General features: G+C 44.0%; 1 protein-coding gene across 2 annotated transcripts; it reads right to left on the reverse strand.

Annotated features, from left to right (window-relative positions):
* Window positions 1-278: 278 nt before the first annotated feature.
* Window positions 279-24,244, reverse strand: nup160 (nucleoporin 160). 2 transcript variants are annotated; one of them, XM_046312555.1, is made up of 30 exons: window positions 24,071-24,244; window positions 23,241-23,349; window positions 22,293-22,503; window positions 17,192-17,490; window positions 16,952-17,066; window positions 16,534-16,770; window positions 16,283-16,380; window positions 14,688-14,772; window positions 13,001-13,153; window positions 12,703-12,873; window positions 12,391-12,490; window positions 10,611-10,776; window positions 10,241-10,374; window positions 9,812-9,966; window positions 9,526-9,662; window positions 9,339-9,409; window positions 9,058-9,208; window positions 8,734-8,803; window positions 7,369-7,467; window positions 7,038-7,157; window positions 6,224-6,511; window positions 6,003-6,108; window positions 5,658-5,879; window positions 5,427-5,537; window positions 5,098-5,221; window positions 1,931-2,032; window positions 1,632-1,773; window positions 1,357-1,482; window positions 894-989; window positions 279-803 (listed from the first exon to the last, which is right to left on the reverse strand). In XM_046312555.1, exons 1-30 carry the CDS (start codon window positions 24,159-24,161, stop codon window positions 720-722), a joined length of 4,173 nt encoding a protein of 1,390 aa, XP_046168511.1. In that variant the 5' UTR covers window positions 24,162-24,244; the 3' UTR covers window positions 279-719. The 2 variants fall into 2 exon arrangements, with proteins under 2 accessions (XP_046168511.1, XP_046168503.1); XM_046312547.1 differs by having other exon boundaries at window positions 9,812-9,969; window positions 24,071-24,240.
* Window positions 24,245-25,002: the final 758 nt, after the last annotated feature.

Here is a 25,002-nt window from a genome sequence, read left to right on the forward strand (position 1 = left end):
AGTTCTAATTTGTCTCAGCCTTAATATGTTCTACTTGCTAGGAACATTGAAATGCCTTTAAGCTAGACTCTGCAATATGACAAGTTAACCTTCAATGCATGCTTACATTAGGAAAGAGCCAATGGTGCTCTTGTAAGATTTGAATACTTCCCTGCACACATTCAGAGAAGACGCGGGGTTCTTGTTGATTTGAAGGAAGTTGCCCTGCTGCTGTGTTTCATGTCGCTGAGTCTACCTTCAGTGTGTTCAAATACTAATAAAATGGCATTTAGGACAACTTCTCAATACCAAGGAAAACTTTAATGGCATTACAATTTACAACAAACATGATTGTAAAAGTTCACAGGCAGCAAAGTACAAAAGGACAAGTTTCAATATGATTACAATGTAAAAAATACATTGTCTCCAGAGGTGAAAACACCTTGAATTGTTAGAATGGAACTCAGACAATATATACAGTACATTTGAGCAACAAGCAGGTAAGATGCACTCTTTTCCTGAACTCAATCTGGTGAGATTCATACAAAGTGTTTATTTGAACCTTAATACAAAAATAGGTGTATTTATCTTCCAGAGTCATGACAGTAAGCGCACCATATGGAGGGGCAGTGCTATGGCTCTTTCAATTAGTCTTCCCTTGATTCATCACATTCTTTCCTATACGGTTAAGGTGAGGAGGAAAGGTTAATTGAGATTGAGCCTGTGTTCTGACTGAGGTGCTACTGGGCCTGGAGCCTTCGCCTTGTTGTCTGGTCCACCAGTTTGTGGTAGTCATTCAGCTTGTCCTGCAGTTTGTTGTATATCTGAGAGGACAGTCATAGGAAACATGGAGATTTGTGTTAACATTTAAACTGATGACTATCATTTAAAAACAGTATTTTAAATGGACTTACACTGGCGTTAGTCTGGGTCTCGTTGAGCGCCTGAAGAAGCTGGTCGATGGAAGTGTATGGGAGCCACACCAATGATGCTGTAGCAGAGAGGGGCCTCTGTAACACACACACACACCATTAACATCTCAGAGAAACAAGGACAAACATTTGGCTTTTATCTTATCAATCCCTATGACATTTTAGAGATGAGAATCAAGTTAATTCAAATGGGTAAAACAATTGCAAGTGATTTATGCTGTAATGTGGGGTCCCCCCCAAAAAGTGAAGGAACTCAATTTGGCTTTCAATTTGCCCTTAAATTGTATTAGCACAATTACAAAAGTGGGTAGTGCATCAGTTTTCCTCATGTCAGTCATTTCATAAATAGCTCCTAGGTATGCAATGTCCAGGGGGTTACGGGATGTTCCCCAATGCTGGAAGTGGGCCAGAGTGAAACAGTTTGGGAACCCCTGCTGTAATGTACCTCAATGCCGAAGTACTGGTGTCCCTTCCCCAGGAGAGCATCTACGTACTCCAATACCAGCTCAGCTGCTTCCTCCAGCAGGTCATAGTTCAGGTAGAGCCGTAACAACGCTGCAGCGTCCACGCCCTGAGCAAACAGGCTTATGTTACAATACAAGGGAGCAAATATATATATTTACAGGATCTAATTAATTTAGGAAAATGTGTCTTGCATCATCTCAAATGGCACAGCGTCACATTTAGTGCAATAGTAGCACAAATACTGCGCTCTCTCACCTTGTAGGTGTTGACCATCCAGTCCGGCAGCGGTACACCGTGTGACAGCAGCTTGTTGATGACACAGCGATGGTGCTGAGCATTCTGTGTAGGGTGCTTCTCCAGGTAGGAGGCCAGCAGGCGCCAAGCCTCATCTGTCGCACTGGAGGGGAAAGTACAACTATTTATCATTTTTTCTCTCGCACGATTTCGCTTTGGCTTAATTTGATCTTATGATGAACTGTTATAATCTCAACAGCACCACAGTGGGATGACCAACCAATTTGTACTATCAAGTGGTCAAATTTAAAACAACCAACCTTGACTCTTTGGTTGTGATGATGGTAGACAACTGATTGGCAGCCAGCCAGTTCCAGGCTTCATTCTGACTCTCCTCTCCACCGTACTGTAACTTTATACACCTAAAAAAAGAATTTAAAAAAAAATAATAAATAAAAAAAGAAGCTAGCATCACACCACTATGAACCAACAGGAATAAAAACCCTTGTATGTGCATGGGAGTTCAGACAAGGCACAACTGCTTAGCTTGTTGTGATCACTACAGACTAAATACAGTGCATTGGGATAGCATTCAGACCCCTTGACTTTCTCCACATTTTGTTACGTTACAGCCTTATTCTAAAATGGATTAAATTACATGTTTCCCCATCAATCTCCACACAATACCCCATAATGACAAAGCAAAAAACTTACATTTTTGCAAATGGATTAATTTTAAAAAATGATTATTTACATACAGTACACATCAAAAGTTGACACCTAGTCATTCCAGGGTTTTTCTTTATACTACATTGCAGGAAAATAGTGAACACAAACTATGAAATAACACAGAATCATGTAGTAACCAAAAAAAGTATACATATATTTTATTTGATGAAAACTTTGCACACTCTTGGCATTCTCTCAACCAGCTTCTTGAGGTAGTCACCTGGAATGCGTTTAATTAATTAGGTGTGACTTGTTAATGGGTTCAGTTGTGTTGTGACAAGGTAGGGGTGGTATACATAAAATAGCCCTATTTGGTAAAAGACCAAGTCCATATTATGACAAGAACAGCTCAAATAAGCAAAGAGAAACAGTCCATCATTACTTTAAGAGATGCAGGTCAGTCAATCAGGGAAATTTCAAGAACTTTTAAAGTTTAAGTGCAATTGCAAAAACCATCCACCACCATGACTGGCGCACGTGAGGACCGCCACAGGAAAGGAAGACCCAGAGTTAACGCCGCTGCAGAGGATGAATTCATTAGAGTTTACTGCACCTCCAATTGAAGCCCAAATAAATACTTCAGAGTTCAAGTAACAGACACATTGCAACATCAACTATTCAGAGACTGTGTTGCTACAAAGGAACCACTACTAAATGACACCATTTGGGCCAAGAAACGAGAGGACATTAGACTCTAGGAAATCTGTCCTTTGGTCTGATGAGCCCAAATGAGATTATTGGTTCTAACCACCGTGTCTTTGTGAGACGCAGAGTAGGTGAATGGATGATCTCCGCATGTGTGGTTCCCGCTGTGAAGCATTGAGTAGGAAGTGTGATGGTGCTTTGCTGGTGACACCGATTTATTTATAATTCAAGACACACTTAACCAGCATGGCTACTACAGCATTCTGCAGCGACACGCCATTCCATCTGGTTTGCGCTTAGTGGGACTATCATTTGTTTTTCAACAGGACAATGACCCAACAGACCTCCAGGCTGTGTAAGGGCTATTTGACCAAGAAGGAGAGTGATGAAGTGCTACATCAGATGACCTGGCCTCCACAATTGGGTTGAGGTTGGGTGATTAAGATGGTTTGGGATAAGTTTGATCGCAGAGTGAAGGAAAAGCAGCCGGCCAGTGCTCAGCACTGTCATCAAGGCAAAGGGTGGCTCCTTTGAAGAATTTCAAATAAAATATATTTAGGTGTTTTAAACATTATTGGTTACTACATGATTGCATGTGTTATTTCATAGTTGTGATGTCTTCACTATTAGTCTGAAATGTAGAAAATAGTAAAAAATAAAAACCATTGAATGAGTAGGTGTCCAAACTTTTGACTGGTACTGTAATTATTCAGACCCTTTGCTATGAGACTCGAAATTGAGCTCAGGTGCATCCTGTTTCCATTGATCCTCTTTGAGCTGTTTCTACAACTTGGAGTTCACCTGTGGTAAATTCAATTGATTGGACATGATTTGGAAAGGCACACACCTGTCTACATAAAGTTCCCACAGTTGACAGTGCATGTCAGACCAAAAATCAAGCCATAAGGTTGAAGGAATTATCCGTAGAGCTCCGAGACAGGATTGTGTCGAGGTACATACCTGGGGAAGGATATCAAAACATGTCTGCAGCTTTGAAGGTCCCCAAAAACACCGTGGCCTCCATCATTCTTAAATGGAAGAAGTTTGGAACCACCAAGACTCTACCTAGAGCTTTGGTCAGGAAGGTGACCAATAACCTGATGTTCACTGACCTTCCAGAAGGACAACCATCTCTGCAGCACTCCACCAATCAGACCTTTATGGTAGAGTGGCCAGGTGGAAGCCACTCCTCAGTAAAAAGGCACATGACAGCCAGCTTGGAGTTTGCCAAAAGGCACCTAAAGGACTCGCAGACCATGATGAAAAACAAGGTTCTCTGGTCTGATGAAACCAAGATTGAACTCTTTGGACTGAAAGCAAAGCGGCACGTCTGGAGGAAACTGGCACCATCCCTACGGTGAAGCATGGTGGTAGCAGCATCATGCTGTGGGGATGTTTTTCAGTGGCAGGGACTGGGAGACTAGTCAGGATCGAGGCAAAGATGAACAGAGCAAAGTACAGAGAGAACCTTGATGAAAACCTGTTTCAGAGCGCTCAGGACTGGGGTGAAGGCTCACCTTCCCACAGGACGACAACCCTAAGCACACAGGCAAGACAACACAGAAGTGGTTTCAGGACAATTCTCTGAATGTCCTTGAGAGCCCTAACGCAAACACGATCAAACATCTCTGTAGAGACCTGAAAATAGCTGTGCAGCGACGCTCCCCATCCAACCTAAGAGCTTGAGAGGATCTGCAAAGAAGAATGGGAGAAACTCCCCAAATACAGGTGTGCCATGCTTGTCGTGTCATACCCAAGAAGACTCGAGGCTGTAATTGCTGCCAAAGGTGCTTCAACAAAGTACTGAGTAAAGGGTCTGAATACTTATGTAAATGGAATGTATTTTTAATCAATTTACAAAACTTTCTAGAAACCAGTTTTTGCTTTGGCATAATAGGGTATTATGTGTAAATAGTTTTTTCCCATCAATGTAATCAAAGGCTGTGACGTAACAAAATGTGGAAAAAGTCAAGGGGTCTGAATACTTTTAGAATGCACTGTACATGCATAACTATGGCATTTACGTAAATCATGCAATGTCAACGAGAGATAAGCGTATAAATTCAAGTCACTCCGTAGAGTTCAGACTGCCCTAACGAAGCTAGCAACTTACTTGAAGGCGAGCCCCTCGAAGATGGGTGTGAGAGACAGTTTGAAGGTCTGGCATAGTGAGAGGGCACAGTCAAACAGTCCTGTTTGAACCAGCAGGGACACCATCTCTACTGCAGAGGCACTGCCTGCAACACCACACACAGTCCTCTATTAGATTTCTGGCATTAGATTGGGGGAAATTGTGAAGAGATTAGTTGCCCTACAGGAATAAATGATAATTTAAAAGAAGCGCCAAAGGCTACAGTTAATTGACTATAGCTTACTGACTGACATTTCACCTTGGCATGGTTCCCTTCAAACATTTGAAAGAATATTGTGTCAGTGTTGTACCTGCGATGGCAGCGGACGGCGGGTGGTGCTGAGCCAGGTTGAGGCGGCTACGGGCCAGGGTGTACTCCTTCTGAAGGTCCTTCAGCTCCAGGATGTCGATCTGACCACTCACTGCAGACACACAGATCAATCGACTTCAGAACCAACTTCACTGTCATACACATTTCATAACCCAAAAAAAAGAGTAGCACAAAGACGCAAAACAGCTACGGCTGTAGTGTCTAGTCTCACCTGGACCAGTAGCAAACTCTCCGTCGTAGTTCCTCTTCGGTGACGCGCCAGGCCTCTCATACACCGCGCCAGAGGACGGCTGTACGATCCAGGCGTAGTCAGGTCTGATGAGTCGTAGACAGTTGAGGGAGGCCAGGTAACAGTTAACCTGTTTCTGGAGACCTAGCTGGGTCCTCACCTCCCTGCCCAGACGCATGCCGTACTCAAACATCACTGTACCCGCTAGAAGTGAGAACACAGTTATATAGACACACCATACAGAGAGGGGCAAAAACACACTGGATGGCGATTCAAAATACCGTCACCCTCCTTTTCGAACCGCTACTAGCATTAATTCCCAACTACCTTTCCTGTAGTTGTGTCTGTTGATGTGGAAGGCGTAGAGGAGCTCGTAGTAGTTGTGAGACATCAGGTCCACTGCTCTGGCCCTGGACTCAATGATGCTGACCACCTGCAGCCAGAGGAGGACACACGGGGAGGGTCAAACACAGATCTAATACAATTATCTAGTGTGTCCATAATGGCCTCTGACCAAATGTAAAGAGAAAGTGTGTGTTTGTGTGTACCTCGTCGTGCAGGTTGACGTAGGAGAACTGGACCAGATCCTGAAGTTGAGAGCGTTCACAAAGAACCACCACCAGCTGACGCAGACAGTCCAACTGCCTGCTGGAGTCAGGGTTCTGTGTGAGGGCTTCGTAGGCTTGGCTGTTGTGTCCCAGGTCCAGGTGGTGCTTGAAGATGCGGGTCCACAGGGCAGCCTGACTCCTGGGGTCGTTGACGGCCTCAGTTATGGCCAGAGTGGCTAGATGGATGACCAGCTCTGGTAGACCAACATCCTCCAGTAACCGCAACACCTAACACACACACACACACACACAATTAAACCTGCACACATATCCACATTGTGTTTCAAAGAAGGCTTTCCAATCCATAGTTTTGTTGTCACGATACCAGAATTTTGACTTCCATACCAGCATATGCATTATGGTTTCCATATTACCACAAACAAAGTACTATGGGTAGTGAATATATTTTCACTTCAGCTGTCCAGACTCCCAGTGCAGGCTAAGTGGAGAGCTCACATGATGCAGCACAGACTCCCAGTGCAGGCTAAGTGGAGAGCTCACATGATGCAGCACAGACTCCCAGTGCAGGCTAAGTGGAGAGCTCACATGATGCAGCACAGACTCCCAGTGCAGGCTAAGTGGGGCAGGTACAATGCGCTCGTGCCATAAGGGGGAAAATCGCCGATACAGACCTGATCCATGACACATTTGACAGAAGTACAAAAAGTACTAGTACCAAGACATTTTTTAAATGTTCCAGTATCGAAAAAGTACCAAAGTGTCAGTATACCGTGCAACACTAATCCATAGTAACCTTGTTGTAGTACTGTAGTCTTGAGGCGGCTGTGACCTCCTCCTCCTCAGCTCCTGTCAATCTCAGCAGAAACTCCTCTTTCTCCACCTCTGTCGCTGCCTCCTGAAAACACTGCAGTGCCTGGTGAAACAAGATGACAGGACAGGGGGTAAAAAAATAATTTAAAAAACACCGCTAAACATGATTAAGATTAGAACACAACAGATACCGTAAGCACCGATGCTACAGGTCGAAACGCAGAGGATAGTTACAGCCACTGCCCTTAGAACTAAAGAAACATTTATTTCAGAAGGGTATTCTCAAATGCACTAAAAATAAAAGAAAAACACACCTTCTGTCCCTCTCCGTTGGCCAGGTAACACTGGCCCAGCATGAAGCGGCAGGAGCCCACGTTCACCTGACACCAGGGCCCAATGAGACGCACATACTCCTGGAGAGAGAGAGCGTGAGAATGGATTCTATTTAAAATGTATTTGTAGGATTTTCATTCAAATCTGCTTTGACAAACAATCAATACACACATTTATTGTTCCAATTGGGAATTTGGTTATGCAGTCAGGGGAGAAAAGAAACAACAACCTAACATTACACTGAACAAAAATATAATCGCAACACGTAAACTGTTGGTTCCATGTTTCATGAGCTGAAATAAAAGATCCCAGAGATTTTGCATACGCACAAAAACCTTTATTTCTCTCAAATTTTGTGCATTTTTTTTTTTTTACATCCCTGTTAGTGAGCATTTGTCCGTTGTCAAGATAATCCATCAGTCTGGTCAGCAACACCTTCTGTTGGGAACACTAAAAGGCCAACTAAAATGCAGTTGTCACGCAACAATGCCACAAATGTCGCAAGTTTTGAGGAAGCGTGCAATTGGCATTCTGACTGCAGGAATGTGCACCAGAGCTGTTGCCAGATAATTGAATGGTCATTTCTCTACCACAAGCTGCCTCCAACATCATTTTGAGAATTTGACAGTAAGTCCAACCGGCCACACAACCGCAGACCACAGGTAACCACGCCAGCCTAGGACCGCCACATCCGGCTTCTTCACCTGTTGGATCGTCGGAGACCAGTCACCCGGACAGCTGATGAAATGTTGGGTTTGCACAACCAAATAATTTCTGCACAAACTTCCAGAAACTGTCTCATGGAAGCTCATCTGCGTGCTCGTCATCCTCAACAGGGTCATGACCGGATTGCAGTTCGGCGTTGTAAATTACTTCAGTGGGAAAATACTCACCTTCGATGGCCACTCTTCCCAGATTAATCCCGGTTTAAAATGTACCGGGCAGACTGCAGCGTGCATGGCGTTGTGTGGGGATATCGAAAATGTCACTGTTCTTCCATGGACTGCATACTCACTAGACATGTCACCCACCGAGCATGTTTGGGATGGTGGATCAACGTGTACGACAGCGTGTTCCAGTACCTGCCAAAATCCAGCAACTTCGCACAGCTATTGAAGTGGATTGGGACAACATTAAACAGGCCACGATTAACAGCCTGTTCAACTATGTGAAGAGATGAGGCAAATGGTGGTCACAACAGGCGCTCATCTGTATTGCCAGTGAAATCCATAGATTCAATTGACTAATCCTTAGATGAACTGTAAAATCTTTGAAATTGTTGTTGCGTTTATATTTTTGTTCAGTATATTATGTGAGGGTCGTTGAGACTGTGGGAAGTTTTTCACCTGCAGTTGTGTGTACTGGCAGTTGCCCATCAGACATTCAGGGAACTGGAAGCCTGGATTGTTAGGCCAACTAGAATGTGTGTGTTAAGGGACAACTTCTTCATAAATATACAGTACACCTCATCGCAACTCAATAGGTCAATCAAAAAACTTGCCTAAAGCATATCAATCTTAGCCTAGCATACGCTAATGCCTGTGAAATAGAAGAAACACCTAGCATAAAGCACTCCAACTCCAGTCTAGCTGCGTGTGAGGATAAGAATAGCTTTGCCTGAAGCATATATCGACGCTAGGGCTAGCCTAGCGGTGTGTGTGTGAGGATACAGTTGCTGAGCCAGCAAGGTGACCACGCTGGAGACCATTTGGGGCCAGTGAAGTAGAGCCGTGCTCTGCTGCTGGGAGTAGATCTGGGTGACGATGGCCTTCCGCGCTACGCTCTGGTAGAACAGCTCCACCACCGTCTGAGGGCTCAACACTAAAGGGGGGTGGAGGACAGGGGGTGGAAAGGATTTAGTGCGTGTTTGAGATTGACTATGTTGCGGTCAGACTCATTATGTGATCAAGATGAGTGATTTTGTGCCTCGCTGTGATCCCCTCAAACACACCAGATCTGTTGCTGGCCAGGGCTGGAGAATCAGACAGCTCTAAGACTGAAAGGTGCTGCAGGTTGGCATCTCTGGAGAAGAAAAATCAAGTAACATTTTAGTTTCTCTGAGGAACCCGAAAACTACAATTTGGCCCTCATATACGCTGACGGTAGTATCTGTATAGCGTGGGTGTGTGTGTGCGTACATAATGTCGAGGGGCACGGCAGTGGCCAGGCTCTGGCTGATGTGTTTGAGGAGATAGTAGGAGGAGAGCAGGTGAGAGGAGCGGGGGATTAGGTCCTGTTGTAGCTGGAGCAGCTGATCCCCTCCAGCCAGGAACACCTGGAAAACACACACACACCCATTTTAAGTCAAAGGAGTAGCTTGAGATGTGAATGGCTGAAAGTGGGTATGGTAGGAGTCAAAACTTCAAGAAATGTGTGTACATGCTGGAGTATGTACGATTGGGCACAGTGTATGTGTGTACGTACATTGTCTCCGAGGCGTAGGTAGAGCTGCTGCAGTATGAGTAGGTCCCTACAGAACAGGACTCTGGTCATGGCCATCTGGCAGACAGCCTGACAGATAACAGCCACTGCCACACTGCTGCCATACAGTTGGGACAGACTAATACGCACTGACAGGCCTGCTGGGACACACACATGCACGTAAAAAACAAAAACGCGTGCACACACACACACCAATTAACACTTGAACGAGTCCGATTATTTTCATTGAGAAGTCTGACCGCAGTTTGAACACAGACTAAGCTCAAACAGGATTCAGCTTAAGTTTCTACTCAAATAACAATAGGATCAAAAACCCAAGGGCTGATAAAACAGACATCGCATAACATTATCTAGGGCTAATATGTGCTGAGATATTAGCATTGCTAGGTCTAATATTATCTAGGCGTCTACCTGTGGTGAGAGGTCCCTCTCCTCCTGGCTCGGAGTCCGTCTCCAGGTCCATCTCTCTGATCAGTGCAGCCATGGCTGACACCGGGTTACGAATGTCCTGCAGCTTGTTCTGAATGTCCTCGATCACATTCTCACTACGATGGGAACGAAAGATGCGTAACGGTCAGTCACACAACACAGCAATGCCTAAATGTGTAGGACCCATAGGAGGTCAAGAAGGTTTGTTGGTTGAAATTCAATTAATGAGAATCGTAGAAAAATGGCCAATGAGAATATGTCAATTCATTGACTTTCAAATTTACCTCCATAAACGGTACATAGGCATTTTGGAAAAAAAGGTCAACTGTTGACGTGTGTGTTTTGTACTGACTTGTCATTGGCCAGTAGGTTCTCCAGCACCATCTCTGCAGCCCTCTCAGGTGACTGTAAATGTTCCAGGGCCTTCTCCATCTCATAGGCCATGTCCCCCGGAACCGCGTCACTCACCAGCCTCAGACACTGCACCAGCTGCATCACGTCACGAGCAACTTCTGGGTCTGGCCATAGGGAAACATGGTAAAAGGGGAAACCGGGGTCAGTGGGGAGCACAGACGAGCCAAAACATAACTAAACAGAAAGGGAAAGGATTAGTCTAGGGAGATGTTACGGAACTAAAATGTCTACCATACAAACAAAACCAACTTGGTACTTTGAGCCAAAATGGCTACTTTAAATACAGTTGACAAAAATAAACCCAGTGAGTAAAGAGCCCTCTGGATCTAAAATGGCTTCTAGGTCTATACATAAAAGAAGCAGTAGACAGATGAATGAGAGAACCAGAATTATAGGACTCTCTCTCTATAGGCACTATAGAATTGCCAGGCTAATATCGGGAGTTGATAGGCTTGATTGAAGTCAAACAGCGCTGTGCTTCAAGCATTGCGAAGAGCCGCTGGCAAACGCACAAAAGTGCTGTTTGAATGAATGCTTACGAGCCTGCTGCTGCCTACGACCGCTCAGTCAGACTGCTCTATCAAATCTTAGAGTTAATTATAATAGAATAAACACACAGAAATACGGGCCTTTGGTCATTAATACGGTCAAATCCGGAAACTATCATTTCGAAAACAAAACGTTTATTCTTTCATTGAAATACGAAATCTGTATTTTATAGAACAGGTGGCATCCCTAAGTCGAAATATTGCTGTTACATTGCACAACCTTCAATGTTACGTCATAATTATGTACAATTCTGGCAAATTAATTACGGTCTTTGTTAGGAAGAAATGGTCTTTACACAGTTCGCAACGAGCCAGGTGGCCCAAACTGCTGCATACACCCAGACTGCTTGCACTAAACGCAAGAGAAGCAACACAATTTCCCTAGTTAATATTGCCTGCTAAAATACATTTATTTTAACTAAATATGCAGGTTTAAAAAATATATACTTCTGTGTATTGATTTTAAGAAAGGCATTTATGGTTAGGTACATTGGTGCAACGGCTGTGCTTTTTTTGCAAATGCGCTTATTAAATCACCTGTTTGGCAAAGTAGGCTGTGATTCGATGATAAAGTAACAGGCATCGCATTGTTTAATTGCAACGTAGGACAAGCTAGTTAAACTAGTAATATCAACCATGTGTAATTAACTAGTGATTATGTTAAGATTTGTTTTTTTTTATAAGATAAGTTGAATGCTAGCTAGCAACTTACCGTGGCTCCTTGCTGCACTCGCATAACAGGTAGTCAGCCTGCCATGCAGTCTCATGGAGTGTGATGTAATCGGCATCCAAAAATGCAGATTACTCCTTGTTATGAAAACTTGAAATCGCCCCTAATTAAATCGGTCGACCTCTACTGCACATAACAGTCAAATCACAATAATATCACATAAAACTGACCCATCACCGCAGTACAAAAAGAGGGCTTGCAATTTCAACCAATTTGCCGCATAATATTGTTCAACCAAGGCACAGTCAAATCTTTTCACTCAGTCAGCATCATTTTTGCCACAAATTGGACAAAACCAACACAGATGGCCACGCAAAATGTCAGAATTGCCGCAGTCAAATCAAGCATTTCACCCACAAATACCACAAACAAATCCCGTGAAATCCTGGAGGGACTGACCAGTAGCGGACAGTAAAGAGAGTTTGGAGAAAGGTCTTTACCTTCACTGACAGGCGTATCCTCCTCTGAGAACAGGTACTCGTCAAAGGACAGGTACATGTGGTCCACAGCAAAGCAGGGCAGCAGGAATGACACAAAGCCCTTGAATAAACACAGTCATTCACTGATTGACAAAAATCCAGGAAAGCAATCCAGAAATACTTTTAATAGAAACTGGGTCCCCTTAGTCCCTTTTGGGATAGATGGTCCTGAAGAAACTACGTAGAAAACATAAAAGAAACAGACACGTATAAGAGAGTTGTGTGTGTTTGAAGACATGGAGCTGTATGTGTGGGCGCCTCTCCTTCCCGTACCTTCTTGAGCAAACAGACCATGTGTGTGTGTGGGTTGAGCAGTAGGCCGAGCGGAGTGGCCAGAGCCTCCTGGTACTGCAGACAGCAGGCGTAGAATTTAGACCAGAACTCCACTTGCAGCTGCCTGTACTCCTCCTGGCTAAACTCAAACTCTGTCACACTGCTCTGCAGCTACATTGGGGGAGAGGGGAATACATATTGGAAACGCAGCAGAAACCAGTCGATAAAATAAAAAGTCTGCAGAAGGGAGGAAAAGGGGAGAGCGAGAGAGAATAAGCAAAGAGTTGGTCTAGCTTACCTCGTTCTCCACCGCCACCGTCACTTCTTTCTTGAGGGTCTCCCAGGGGAGGTCGGCGATTCGCTCTGTGCCTCTCCTGTAAATCTGTAAGGCTTTGACTATAGCAGAGGCAGTGAATCTCAGGGGGGAGAACAGCATGTCCAGGTAGGTCTCCTGTCATAACACAAAGACAAATTAGCTTGATTACAAAGTGTAGCGTTATTCTTGTGGCGAGGCCCAATGTTGACAATATGGAAAAAGAGGATACTTGTTCGGGAGAGTTGATCAATTGTAGGGACGTGGATCTCCCCTTTCAAGATGATTCAAATCTAGTAACATGGGCTCCGATGAGATACGCTTTAGTTTGAAACGATTTGGTTTGTTTAGAGGATCGAATCAATGCAATTCAGTTCGCTGCGAAACAATGCATAAACACATTCATTTTCCCTTCTAAATTAAAATATGTTGCTGATGGATCTCCTGAGCTGGGCCTCTCTGAACAAACTTCTCTCCTTCTGTGTGTCTGTGTAAATTATGTCCATGGTGTACGTAAAGGGAAAAGGGGATAACCTTGTCAGTTGTACAACAACGCGTTCAACTGAAATGTGTCTTCTGCATTTAACCCTCTGAATCAGAAGAAAGGTGCGGGGCTGCTATAATCGACATTCACTTTGTTGGCGCCCGGGGAACAGTGGGTTAACTGCCTCACTCAGAGGGCTCCCGCGTCGGCCATGCAGTGCGGCTCACAAAAGTGATTAGAGCCGTTATGACATACTCAACTTTCCCCTGTACATCAAAAAAAAAAATGGACATAGACTGTTTAAACCTGGAATCCAAGCACGTTTGCGATATTACAACAAAGAAGTTATTGCAAACAAACCGTTTTTCCCCCTGGGACATCATTGCACACAGGATAGAAGAGCACAATACGTACTGTAATGATTTTTTTTACCATGTTGAGCAACGCTCCTCAACTCTAAGACAAAAACAATAACAGTGGCGCCGCTTTCTCCTAAAGCGAAACTATTACTGACGGTGATCCTGAACAATCATAAATAAAGTCCCAAGTAAGCACGGATCAGCAGTTATAACTTCATGAGTTGTCTCCAGTAGGTTACTTTTATTCCAGTAAAACAATGCATTTCAGAACAAGAACCTAGCAAATCTGATTGGTTATCACTAAACTCATAAAAGCTAATATTGCGCAAGCCATTTTTACAAGCAGTTGAATGCTTAAGGTGCCGCGAAGCTGCGCAAGGCGTGCAGTTTGACGCAGCTACTGATATTGCCTGGGGTTGTTCGGCACGCAAAATGACTAGTAGATCAAATGTAATCAATGACAGTCAACGCAGTTACATGCTTAGTTCCACACTGAAGGAGAGGATGCATCAGCTGTGAAAGGAATCTTCGGAAGGTAGAAAGTAACATGATAATTTTTTTTATTCAACCGTCAGTTCGTAATGTCTTAAATCGATTTTCTGACCAATGCATGGTACATTTGGATCCATTTGGGGTCCCGCAGACAGATGCACTCATCTTAAACATTTGAACCGGGGACCGATACGTATTGGTGAATTGTTACACCTCCAATAGCAATGATGTATGGATAGAGGGCAAAGTCATACATCTTTTTTTGTTGTTTAAGTAAATTCTGATTAATCAGTACAAATCACAATTGAAATCAGCGGTGAATGATGTGATGTCTTACCCTGGGGTCCTGGTCTGCTCCGATGTGGACCTCCTCCTCGGGGGCAGGCTGCACAAAAACCTGGTTCCACTGACCTGCCGTGGAACTGAGACATGTCATAAAGGAGGTTAGATAAGAAAAAAATTAAAATAAAATAGGAGTGTGAAATGACCACACTCCAAATATTATTTTGGATATATTAATATACACTTTATTAGGTACACCCATCTAGTATCCGGTCAGACCCCCCCTTTGCCTCCAGAACAGCCGGAATTATTTGGGGCATTCTTCAAGGTGTCGGAAACATTCCATAGGGATGTTTGTCCACGCTGACACAATGGCATCAGACAGTTGCTGCAGATTGGACGGCGGTACATTCATGTTGCGAACAGTCCGTTCCATCTTATCTTAAAGATGTTCAATTGGGTTGAGGTCTGGGGGCTGACCAGGCCACTCAGGTAAACTGAACTCGCTGTCATGTTCCAGGTCATGTTTTTCCACTCCTCAATTGTCCAGTGTTGGTGATCTCGTGCCCACTGGAGCGCCTTCTTGTTTTTAGCTGATAGGAGTGTAAATCCAGCGTGGTCGTCTGCTGCAATAACCCATCTGTGACAAGGATCGACAAGTTGTGCGTTCTGAGATGCTCTTCTACACACTGTTGTACTGCTCCGTCATTTGTGACCCGCCTGTTAGCTTGCACGATTTTTGCCATTCTCCTTCGACCACTCATCAACGAGCTGTTTTCGCCCTCAGGACTGCTGCTGACTGGATGTTTTTTGTCACACCATTCTCAGTCAACCCTAAATAGGGTTGTGCGTGAAAAGCCCACGAGTGGGTGGAAGTTTCTGAGATGCTGGATCCGGCTCGCCAGGCACTGACGATCATACCGCATCCAGTCTCTTAGGTCACTCGCTTTGCTTCGTTGAAATGCTGCGATGCCGGTCTGCCTGCATTATATAAACAAGTCACGTGACCCCCAGTTTATAGGTGTGACCCGGGGCGGCAGCTAGCCTAGTGGAAAGAGCATTGGACTAGTAGCCGAAAGGTTGCTAGATCGAATCCCCGAGCTAACAAGGTAAAAATCTGTCGTTCCGCCCCTGAACAAGGCAGTTAACCCACTGTTCCTAGGCCGTCATTGTAAATAAGAATTTGTTCTTAACCGACTTGCCTAGTTAAATAAAAATACATTTTCGTGAACCTAGAAAACTGTCCGTTGAGTGTATAAGCATAAGAGTCCATTACACTATCCAAAGGATTTGATTTATTTCACCATTATTTAACCAGGTAGGCTAGTTGAGAACAAGTTCTCATTTGCAACTGCGACCTGGTCAAGATAAAGCATAGCAATTTGACACATACAGAGTTACACATGGAATAAACAAAACACAGTCAATAATACAGTAGAACAAAAGAAAACAAAAAGTCTATATACAGCGAGTGCAAATGAGGTCAGTTAAGGAAATAAATAGGACATGGTGGCGAAGTAATTACAATATAGCAATTAAACACGAATGGTAGATTGGCAGAAAATGAATGTGCAGGTAGAGATACTGGGGTGCAATGGAGCAAAAATAAATAAATAAATATCCAAAGGATAATCTAAGTGTAATACTCACTGTTCAAAGTTGATGTATTTCACCACGGTCTGGTTGGTATCGTCAAGCCACAGGCCCCAGATGTCCGTTGAGGTCAGAGCAAAGTCCACCAGTGTCTCCTGAACACAATACAGGAGATCAGTCAGCAGTCCATTACTGATGAGATTTTCCTTTAAAATATTATCCTACCTACACACACACACATTACAGCCGCATCAGCTAAATAAAATCTGTCTCACACCAACAGAGTCAACCCGCCTCCCTCCACATACCTGTGTGGCAAAAAGCGAGGAGATGTGGTCCAGACTGTAGCGATTGTTGTCCGTGGCCACCAGCTGCAGAACTGTGAACTGTCCCCTGGAAGGTATAGCCAGGTATACGGCCAGACACAGCCCCGTAGAGGGGGAGAAGGCTAGCCGCAGCCGATGGCCCTGCCCTGGGGAACCCTTCACGCCACGGCACGCTGGCATGTACTCCAACATGTCAGTCTCCATCAGACACACCTGGTCCTGTAGGAGGGAGGAGGAGGGACATCATGTTTGCAAAATACCTTTTTTTAGGTATAAAAACATTAAAATGAAAAATTAAGCTTAACATCCTTCCTCTAAAGGACATTTCTTGGCAAAAACACAGATATGCTTCTGAACTGCTGCTTATGCAGACTGACCACAGTATCTCTACGGGACTGACCCTATAGGACCACATGCGTAGTTTATGGTCCTGACACAGAGCGAATATGAAGGTGTCGTCCTCCAGTTCTCTTACTGCCAGACTCAGGGCCAAGTCTCCAGGACTCTGCTCGCCTCTGGATGGGACACAGGAGCACAGGGAGGGTTACACACACAAACAATAGAACCAGTGTTGCTTTACACAATGGGACTATTGCACGGACCCACACTCAACCTATTCATGGACAACATGATTTCTAACCTGATTGCAGTTGGCATCCAGCCAGCAAGTCTCTGCATTACAGAGCTCCTCTTCAGCTCCAGAATGGTTATGCTACCCTGTGTGTCATGTGGGGGCAGTGTGATGACCAGGATGCCCCCAGCAGGTGATGCCAGGGCATAGTGGGCCTCTCCCTGGTGGCTGAGCCAGGCTGCTGAGGCGGAGGGGCCTGCTGTTTGGCCTACGGGGCTGGGGATTGCCGCGCTGTGGGCTGGGTCCTGAAGACTTAGCTTCCCCACGTCTGTGAAGATAGACTGCATCTGGAACTCTGTCACCAGCTCCTGTAGAAGTGAGGCGAGGAAGGAGAAAGCATATTTGTATTCAAATCTAAATGTTATGTTTCACATGCTTCGTGAACAGGTGTAGACTAACTTGGGAAATGCTTACTTACAGGCCCTTTCCACCAATGCAGAGAGAAAAATAGAAAGATCATAACACGAGGAATATAAATACACAATGAGTAGTGACAACTTAGCTATATACACAGGGCACGAGGTCATCGAGATAGGGGAAGGCCCTAAAAATAGACTACAGGTGGCAGAGCTCAGCCCCAGTGATGTACTCTGTAGCACCTTGCGGTCTGATGCCAAGCAGTTGCCATACCAGGCAGTGCTGCAACATGTCAGGATGCTCTCGATGGTTTAGCTGTAGAACATAGAGTATCCAAGGGCCCATGCCAAACCTTTTCAGCGTCCTGAGGGTGAATAGGCGTTGTTGTGCCTTCTTTACGACTGTGTTGGTGTGTGTGGACCATGTCAATTCCTTAATGATGTGGACACAGAGGAACTTGAAGCTCTTGACCCACTCCACTACAGCCCTGTCGATGTGGAGGGGGGCGTGCTTGGCCCCCCATTTCCTGTAGTCCACGATCAGCTCCTTTGTCTTGCTGATATTGAGGGAAAGGTTGTTGTCCTGAGCTGGCACCACACTACCAGGTCACTAACCTCCTCCCTATAAGCCATCTCATTGTCCCTGAGGGGCCCCCGTGTAGAGGCACAGTGGCGGATGTGTTGTTGTTGCCTACACTCACCACCTGGGGGCGCATGTCAGGAAGTCCAAGATCCAATTGCAGAGGGAGGTTCTCTGTCCCAGGGTCCTGAGCTTAGAGAGCACTATGGTGTTTAACACTGAGCTGTAGTCAATGAACAACATTCTCACATAGGTGTTCCTCTTATCCAGGTGGGAAAGGGCAGTGTGGAGTGCAAGAGAGATTGCATCAACTGTGGACCTGTTGGGGCGGTATGCGAATTGGAGTGGGTACAGGGCATCTGGGATGATGTGAGCCATGACCAGCCTTCCAAACCATTTTATGGCTACAGATGTGGGTGCTCTGGGGCGGAAGTCATTTACAGGTTACCTTGGCGTTCTTGAGTACAGGGACTACTGAGGTTGGTTTGAAACCAGTTGCACAGGATACCGAAACTTCTGTACTTTGATACTAGAACATGAAAAACAGTTTGGTAGTCTAATTTGCTAAGTTTCGGTACTTCTGTTAAATGTGTCTCACGGATCAAGTCTATCAGCGCAGTCAATGCCCCACTTATAGCACACTGTGCCTGCTGCACTTAGCCTGCACTCGGAGTCTGGGCGGCATCATGTTACCTCCCTTCATGCTGCACAGAAGTTAACACACTTGAATAATGGGACACAGCACGTAGACATTTTGAAACTGTTCTCAAAACCATGTCCATACAGGCTAAAACACTTTACAATACAACAAGATACTGGTAGCTTCCAGCTTTGCAATCGATATAATATAATATGCACACCATAATGCAAAACATGCTGACTGCCACCAAAACTTTTTTCATTCACTTAAATATCAGTCTCTCTCACCTCTCCCAAAGATGATCTATTACCTCAGCGAACTGACTGAATAGGGCTCCGACGGGCTGCCCCCGTCTTACTTCATGATTGACGTTATTACTTGTTAGAGACAGCGTGCACTTTTATAAAATAAAGCTACTTCTATGCAAATGTTGTTGCTCAGTACAATGAAATAAATCCCAAATGGAAGGGTTACAGATTGTCATGGGGCTACAGATGTCAGCCAAAACAAGCTCAGTAACTCAATGCATGCACATGGACTCACCTGTATTGTGATCAGGCCAAGGCTACATCTTGATTTAGCCGTTTTAAAGAGATTTACCACTCAAATTACCATTATGTTATGCAGTTTGGTAAAACTAAGTCAAATGTATTGTATGATTGTACAATGAATGCATAAATGGCAGTCTGAAAATGTTTCACATAAAAATATAACGTAATGATATTGAACTCCAAATATTACCAATGATTGAAAAACGCAGTAGCTGTGTTTATCCGCCTGGACCAAGTGCAATTCTGTGACTTTAGCTAATATGACTATTTTTATTTATTTACCATGGTATCGTTTTGGTATTGAGTAAAGTGATTGTACTAAGTATTGTGACACTAAACCCAGTATTGAAGTAAAAATGCTGGTATTGTGACAACCCTACACATTTTATTTTAGGAATACCAGACAGGCTCAGGTTGAAAATGTCAGGGAAGACTATGATCAGCGTGTGATCTGAGTACATGTCAGGGTACTCAGTTTGGCCCCAAGCCGTGTGAATGTTAGTTTGTTTGAAGGTCTTACTCACATCAGCTACGGAGAGCGAGATCACAGTTGTCTGGAACAACTGTGCTCTCATGCATGGTTCAGTGTTGCTCGCCTCAAAGCGGGCATAGAAGGCATTTAGCATGTCTGGTAGGCTCATGTCACTGGGTAGTACGTGGCTGGGTTTTCCTTTGTAATCTATGATAGATTGAATGCCCTGCCACAGCCAATGAGCGTCAGAGTCAGCATAGTAGGATTTAGTCTTGTATTAACGCTTTCCTGTTTAATGGCTTGCCGGAGGTCGTAGCGGGAATTTTTAGAAGCATCTGTATTAATGCCACTATCCTTGACGGAGGCAGCTCAAGCCATTAGCTCAGTGCTGATGTTGCCTGGAATCCATGGCTTCTGGTTGGTATATGTACGTACTGTCATTGTGGGAACGACGTCGTTGATGAACTTATTAATGAAACAGGTGACCGATGTGGTAAACTCCTCAATGTTATCAGATGAATCCCTGAACATATTCCAGTCTGTGCTAACGAAACAGTCCTGTAGCTTAGCATCCGCTTCATCTGACAACTTCCGTATTGAGCACATCACTGGTACTTGGCGTTTTAGTTTTCGCTTGTAAGCAGGAGGATAGAGTTGAGGTCGACTGATTAATCGGAATGGCCGATTAATTAGGGCCGATTTCAAGTTTTCATACAAATCTGAAATTGGTATTTTTGGGCGTCGATTAAAAAAAATCTTATATATATATATATATATTTTTTTTTATACCTTTATTTAACTAGGCAAGTCAGTTAAGAACACATTCTTATTTTCAATGACGGCCTGGGAGCGGTGAGTTAACTGCCTTGTTCAGGGGCAGAACGACAGATTTTCACCTTGTCAGCTCGGGGCTTCCAATCTTGCAACCTTACAGTTAACTAGTCGAACGCAATAATGACCTGCCTCTCTCTCGTTGCACTCCACAAGGAGACTGCCTGTTACTTAAATGCAGTAAGCAAAGGTAAGTTGCTAGCTAGCATTAAACTTCTTATAAAAAACAATTAATCATAATCACTAGTTAACTACACATGGTTGATGATATTACTAGATATTATCTAGCGTGTCCTGCTTTGAATATAATCTGACTGAGCATACAAGTATCTGACTGAGCGGTGGCAGGCAGAAGCAGACTCGTAAGCATTCATTCAAACACCACTTTTGTGCGTTTTGCCAGCAGCTCTTCGCAATGCTTAAAGCATTGCACTGTTTATGACTTCAAGCCTATCAACTCCCGAGATGAGGCTGGTGTAACGGAAGTGAAATGTCTAGCTAGTTAGCGCTCGCTAATAGCGTTTCAAACGTCACTCGCTATGAGCCTTCTGGTAGTTGTTCCCCTTGCTCTGCATGGGTAATGCTGCTTCGATGGTGGCTGTTGTCATTGTGTTGCTGGTTCGAGCCCAGGGAGGAGCGAGGAGAGGGACGGAAGCTATACTGTTACACTGGCAATACTAAAGTGCCTATAAGAACATCCAACAGTCAAAGGTTAATGCAATACAAATGGTATAGAGGGAAATAGTTCTATAATAACTACAATCTAAAACTTCTTACCTGGGAATATTGAAGATACATGTTAAAAGGAACCACCAGCTTTATAATAATAATAAATGCCATTTAGCAGACGCTTTTATCCAAAGCGACTTACAGTCATGTGTGCATACATTCTACGTATGGGTGGTCCCGGGGATCGAACCCACTACCCTGGCGTTACAAGCGCCATGCTCTACCAACTGAGCTACAGCTTTCATATGTTCTCATGTTCTGAGCAAGGAACTGAAACGTTAGCTTTCTTACATGGCACATATTGCACTTTTACTTTCTTCTCCAACACTGTTTTTTCATTATTTACTTGAGATTTTATTTTATTGATGTATTATATTATGTTAAAATAAGTATTCATTCAGTATTATGAATTATTATAATTGTCATTCTTACAAATATATATATGGTTTTTAATTATTTATTATTTTTAAAAAAAAACATGTTAAAAAAAAAAATATTATTTTTATTTATTTTAAAATCGGCATCGGCTTTTTAGTCCTCCAATAATCGGTATTGAAAAATCACAATCGGTCGACCTCTAGAGTTATGATCAGATTTGCCACAAGGCGAGGGAGACCCTTATATGCATTTCTGTGTGTGGAGTGAATATGATCAAGAGTTGTCACCTCTAGTTGTACAGGTGACATGCTGGTAAAAATTTGGTAAAACGCATTTCAGCTTCCCCACATTAAAATCACAGACCACGAGAAGCAGCGCCTCTGGATGTGCATTTTCTTGTTTGCTTACAATGCAGTGGTTTAAGGGAGTGCCTAAGATCGTGCTGCACTGTCAACCAAATAAAAACATTTCTCAAAATATTTGCCCAACTCCACCCCTGCTTCGGACATACTTTTCATGCATTCTGGTTTAGAAACGTTATGAAAAAAGGTTTTTAATAAAAGAGGGACTTACGCTGCGGTACATGCGTGTGGGGTGTGGCAGCACCAGCCGGTGCACGGTCTGATTGGTGACAATGAGGATGATGACATTGTTGAGGGTCTCCTGGATGTGGACACCTCCAGGCAGCAGGTGGCAATGTGTGATCTTGAGTTTAACAGCATTGTTCAGTAGGTTGGTGTCCAGAGACTGCTCCACCAGCTGAACTGTGTCCCCAGAGGTGGACCTGGAGAGAGGACATAGATGAGACAGCATGCCAATTCCAATTAAGGCCTCAAGAAGCTGTGTGTGTTTTACATGTCAAATTAAATCGGCATTGACACATGGCTAGCCCGGGTCAGTGCCAGCTGCATCGTGTGGCTTCTCAGCCTGGAAACTGTGTGATAGAACCCGTGTCACATACAGTGGTCCTCCAAGATTAGTCTAGGACAGAGTATGGCAAGAGAACACAGTCTGGCTACAGATTTAAATCAATGATGGTATGTTGTCAAAGAACAAAAAACCAAACAGAAGAAGTATATGATAAGAACATTCAGACAGACAAAAAAAAAGAAGACAAAAGTGCTTTAAGGTGTTGAGCTACCGTGAGCAGCAAGAACAGCTTCAATGCACCGTGGCAAAGATTTTACAAGTGTATGGAATTCTATTGGAGGAATGGCTCAGGCACCGCTCCAGAATCGCCAATAGGTGTTCAATTGGGTTGAGATCTGGAGACAGACACATGCTTCCTTTAAGCACACTTTACTGCTTTGAGACCGCTTTTTCAGAGTCACAGAGATCTCTTCTTCTAGCCATGGCAGCCAAAAGAAAACAGGCATTTTTATACACGACGGGATGTTTACTGCTTAATTAACTCCGGAACCACAGATGTGTGGAAACTTTCAATATACTTTGGATCCCTAATTTCCTCAAATGTTAACGTCATTTTGGCAGTTACCTACAGACATACATAGCACAACTCACCAGTGTATGCATCTGTTGCTAGTGATGGACAGGAGTTTTCCACTCTCCTCATAATGAAAGCCTCCTGCGCTGTCCGGGTATTTTACACCGCCAGGAAGAGAATTCAGACCTGTTGAGAAACCATACATGACATCTGGTTAGTTCCAATAGAATGTTGCATCGTGGCTTTGCTTGTTGACAGTCTCAAACTGTTTTGGTCTGACACAGACAGGTGGTTAAACAACTTGCTAGGTTTTTTGGGACTGTGCCGGAGTCCAGATTGACCAACATCTTTCTTTGTCCAATAACTGCGGTTGCAATGTTAGCGGTCAATGAAAGAGATACCAAAAAGGCAGAAATCTATACATATCCTATACGAATGTGTCAATATAAAAGCAATAGTTAAAACACTGCCTTTCAGAGTCTGGAAGCCATCGCAACAGTATGCTGTAAAACGAGCAGACCGTGGTCAAAAGCGGTTAATTAGCTAGCTAGCTAGCTAGCAACCTGCTTATGTTACGCGCGAGGATACTGATAATTGAAAGTCATTTCGGCGTACGGTGTAGATAAGCGAGGTATCTAGCTATACATTGGGGTTGTGGTGCTCGGTTCCATCAAACTCCACCTGCAGAGGACACAGTTACCTTGGTTGTTAGTTTATTAGCACAGACAACACGCCTGCTCCGTGGATGTCAGTAGCTAACGTTAGCTAGCTAACCAACCCATTGAGCTAGCGCGTAAGCGGCCCTAATGGTGAGTCACTCACGACCTCACTACAGCGTGTGTCACAAAAATCTTTCATATCAGTGAATAGAAAGCGGAACAATATTTTAATATTCATAAAGTTTTACCAAGGTTTACAGTTATGTCCCGGAATCTTGGTAGGGTTTCCCTCTCAAATCCACATATCTCTATAAAACTCCTTTCCAAGACCGCCGCCATCTTCACCGCATTGAGTTCTGGGATTGAATGACCGCCTTCTGGCCTTTCAAAAATTTAAAGCTGTAGCCACAGATAGAAAAGTGAGTGGGTTAGTTATTAAAAACATGTTTGCTGTTGCTCTCGAAAGACAAGTGAACCTCTCTTGCTTCTCTCTCATCATCAAACATCGCTCTCTTGTTGCCTCTGTCATGATAAAACATCATAGCCACGTTTCAGCAGCTCCTGAAAAAAGTTTGGGGTCACTTAGAAATGTCCTAGTTGCAAAATGAATAGGAAATATAGTCAAGACCTTGACAAGGTTATAAATAATTATTTTTAATTTAAATAATAAATGTGTCCTTCAAACTTTGCCTTCGTCAAAGAATCCTCCATTTGCAGCAATTACAGCCTTGCAGACCTTTAACATTGTAGTTGTCAATTTGTTGAGGTAATCTGAAGAGATTTCACCCCATGCTTCCTGAAGCACCTCCCACAAATTGTATTGGCTTGATGGGCACTTCCTACGTACCATGTGGTCAAGCTGCTGCACAACAGCTCAATAGGGTTGAGATCTGGTGACTATGCTGGCCACTCCATTATATACAGAATACCATCTGACTGCTTCTTCCCTAAATAGTTATTGCATAGTTTGGAGCTGTGCTTTGGGTCGTTGTCCTGTTGTAGGAGGAAATTGCCTCCAATTAAGCACCGTCCACAGCGTATGGCATGGCGTTGCAAAATGGAGTGATAACCTTCCTTCTTCAAGATCCCTTTTACCCTGTAGAAATATCCCACTTTACTAACACCAAAGCACCCCCAGACTATCACATTGCCTCCACCATGCTTGACAGATGGTGTCAAG

This window comes from Oncorhynchus gorbuscha, linkage group LG02 (assembly GCF_021184085.1).
Source record: "Oncorhynchus gorbuscha isolate QuinsamMale2020 ecotype Even-year linkage group LG02, OgorEven_v1.0, whole genome shotgun sequence".
NCBI classification, from domain to species: Eukaryota; Metazoa; Chordata; class Actinopteri; order Salmoniformes; family Salmonidae; genus Oncorhynchus; species Oncorhynchus gorbuscha.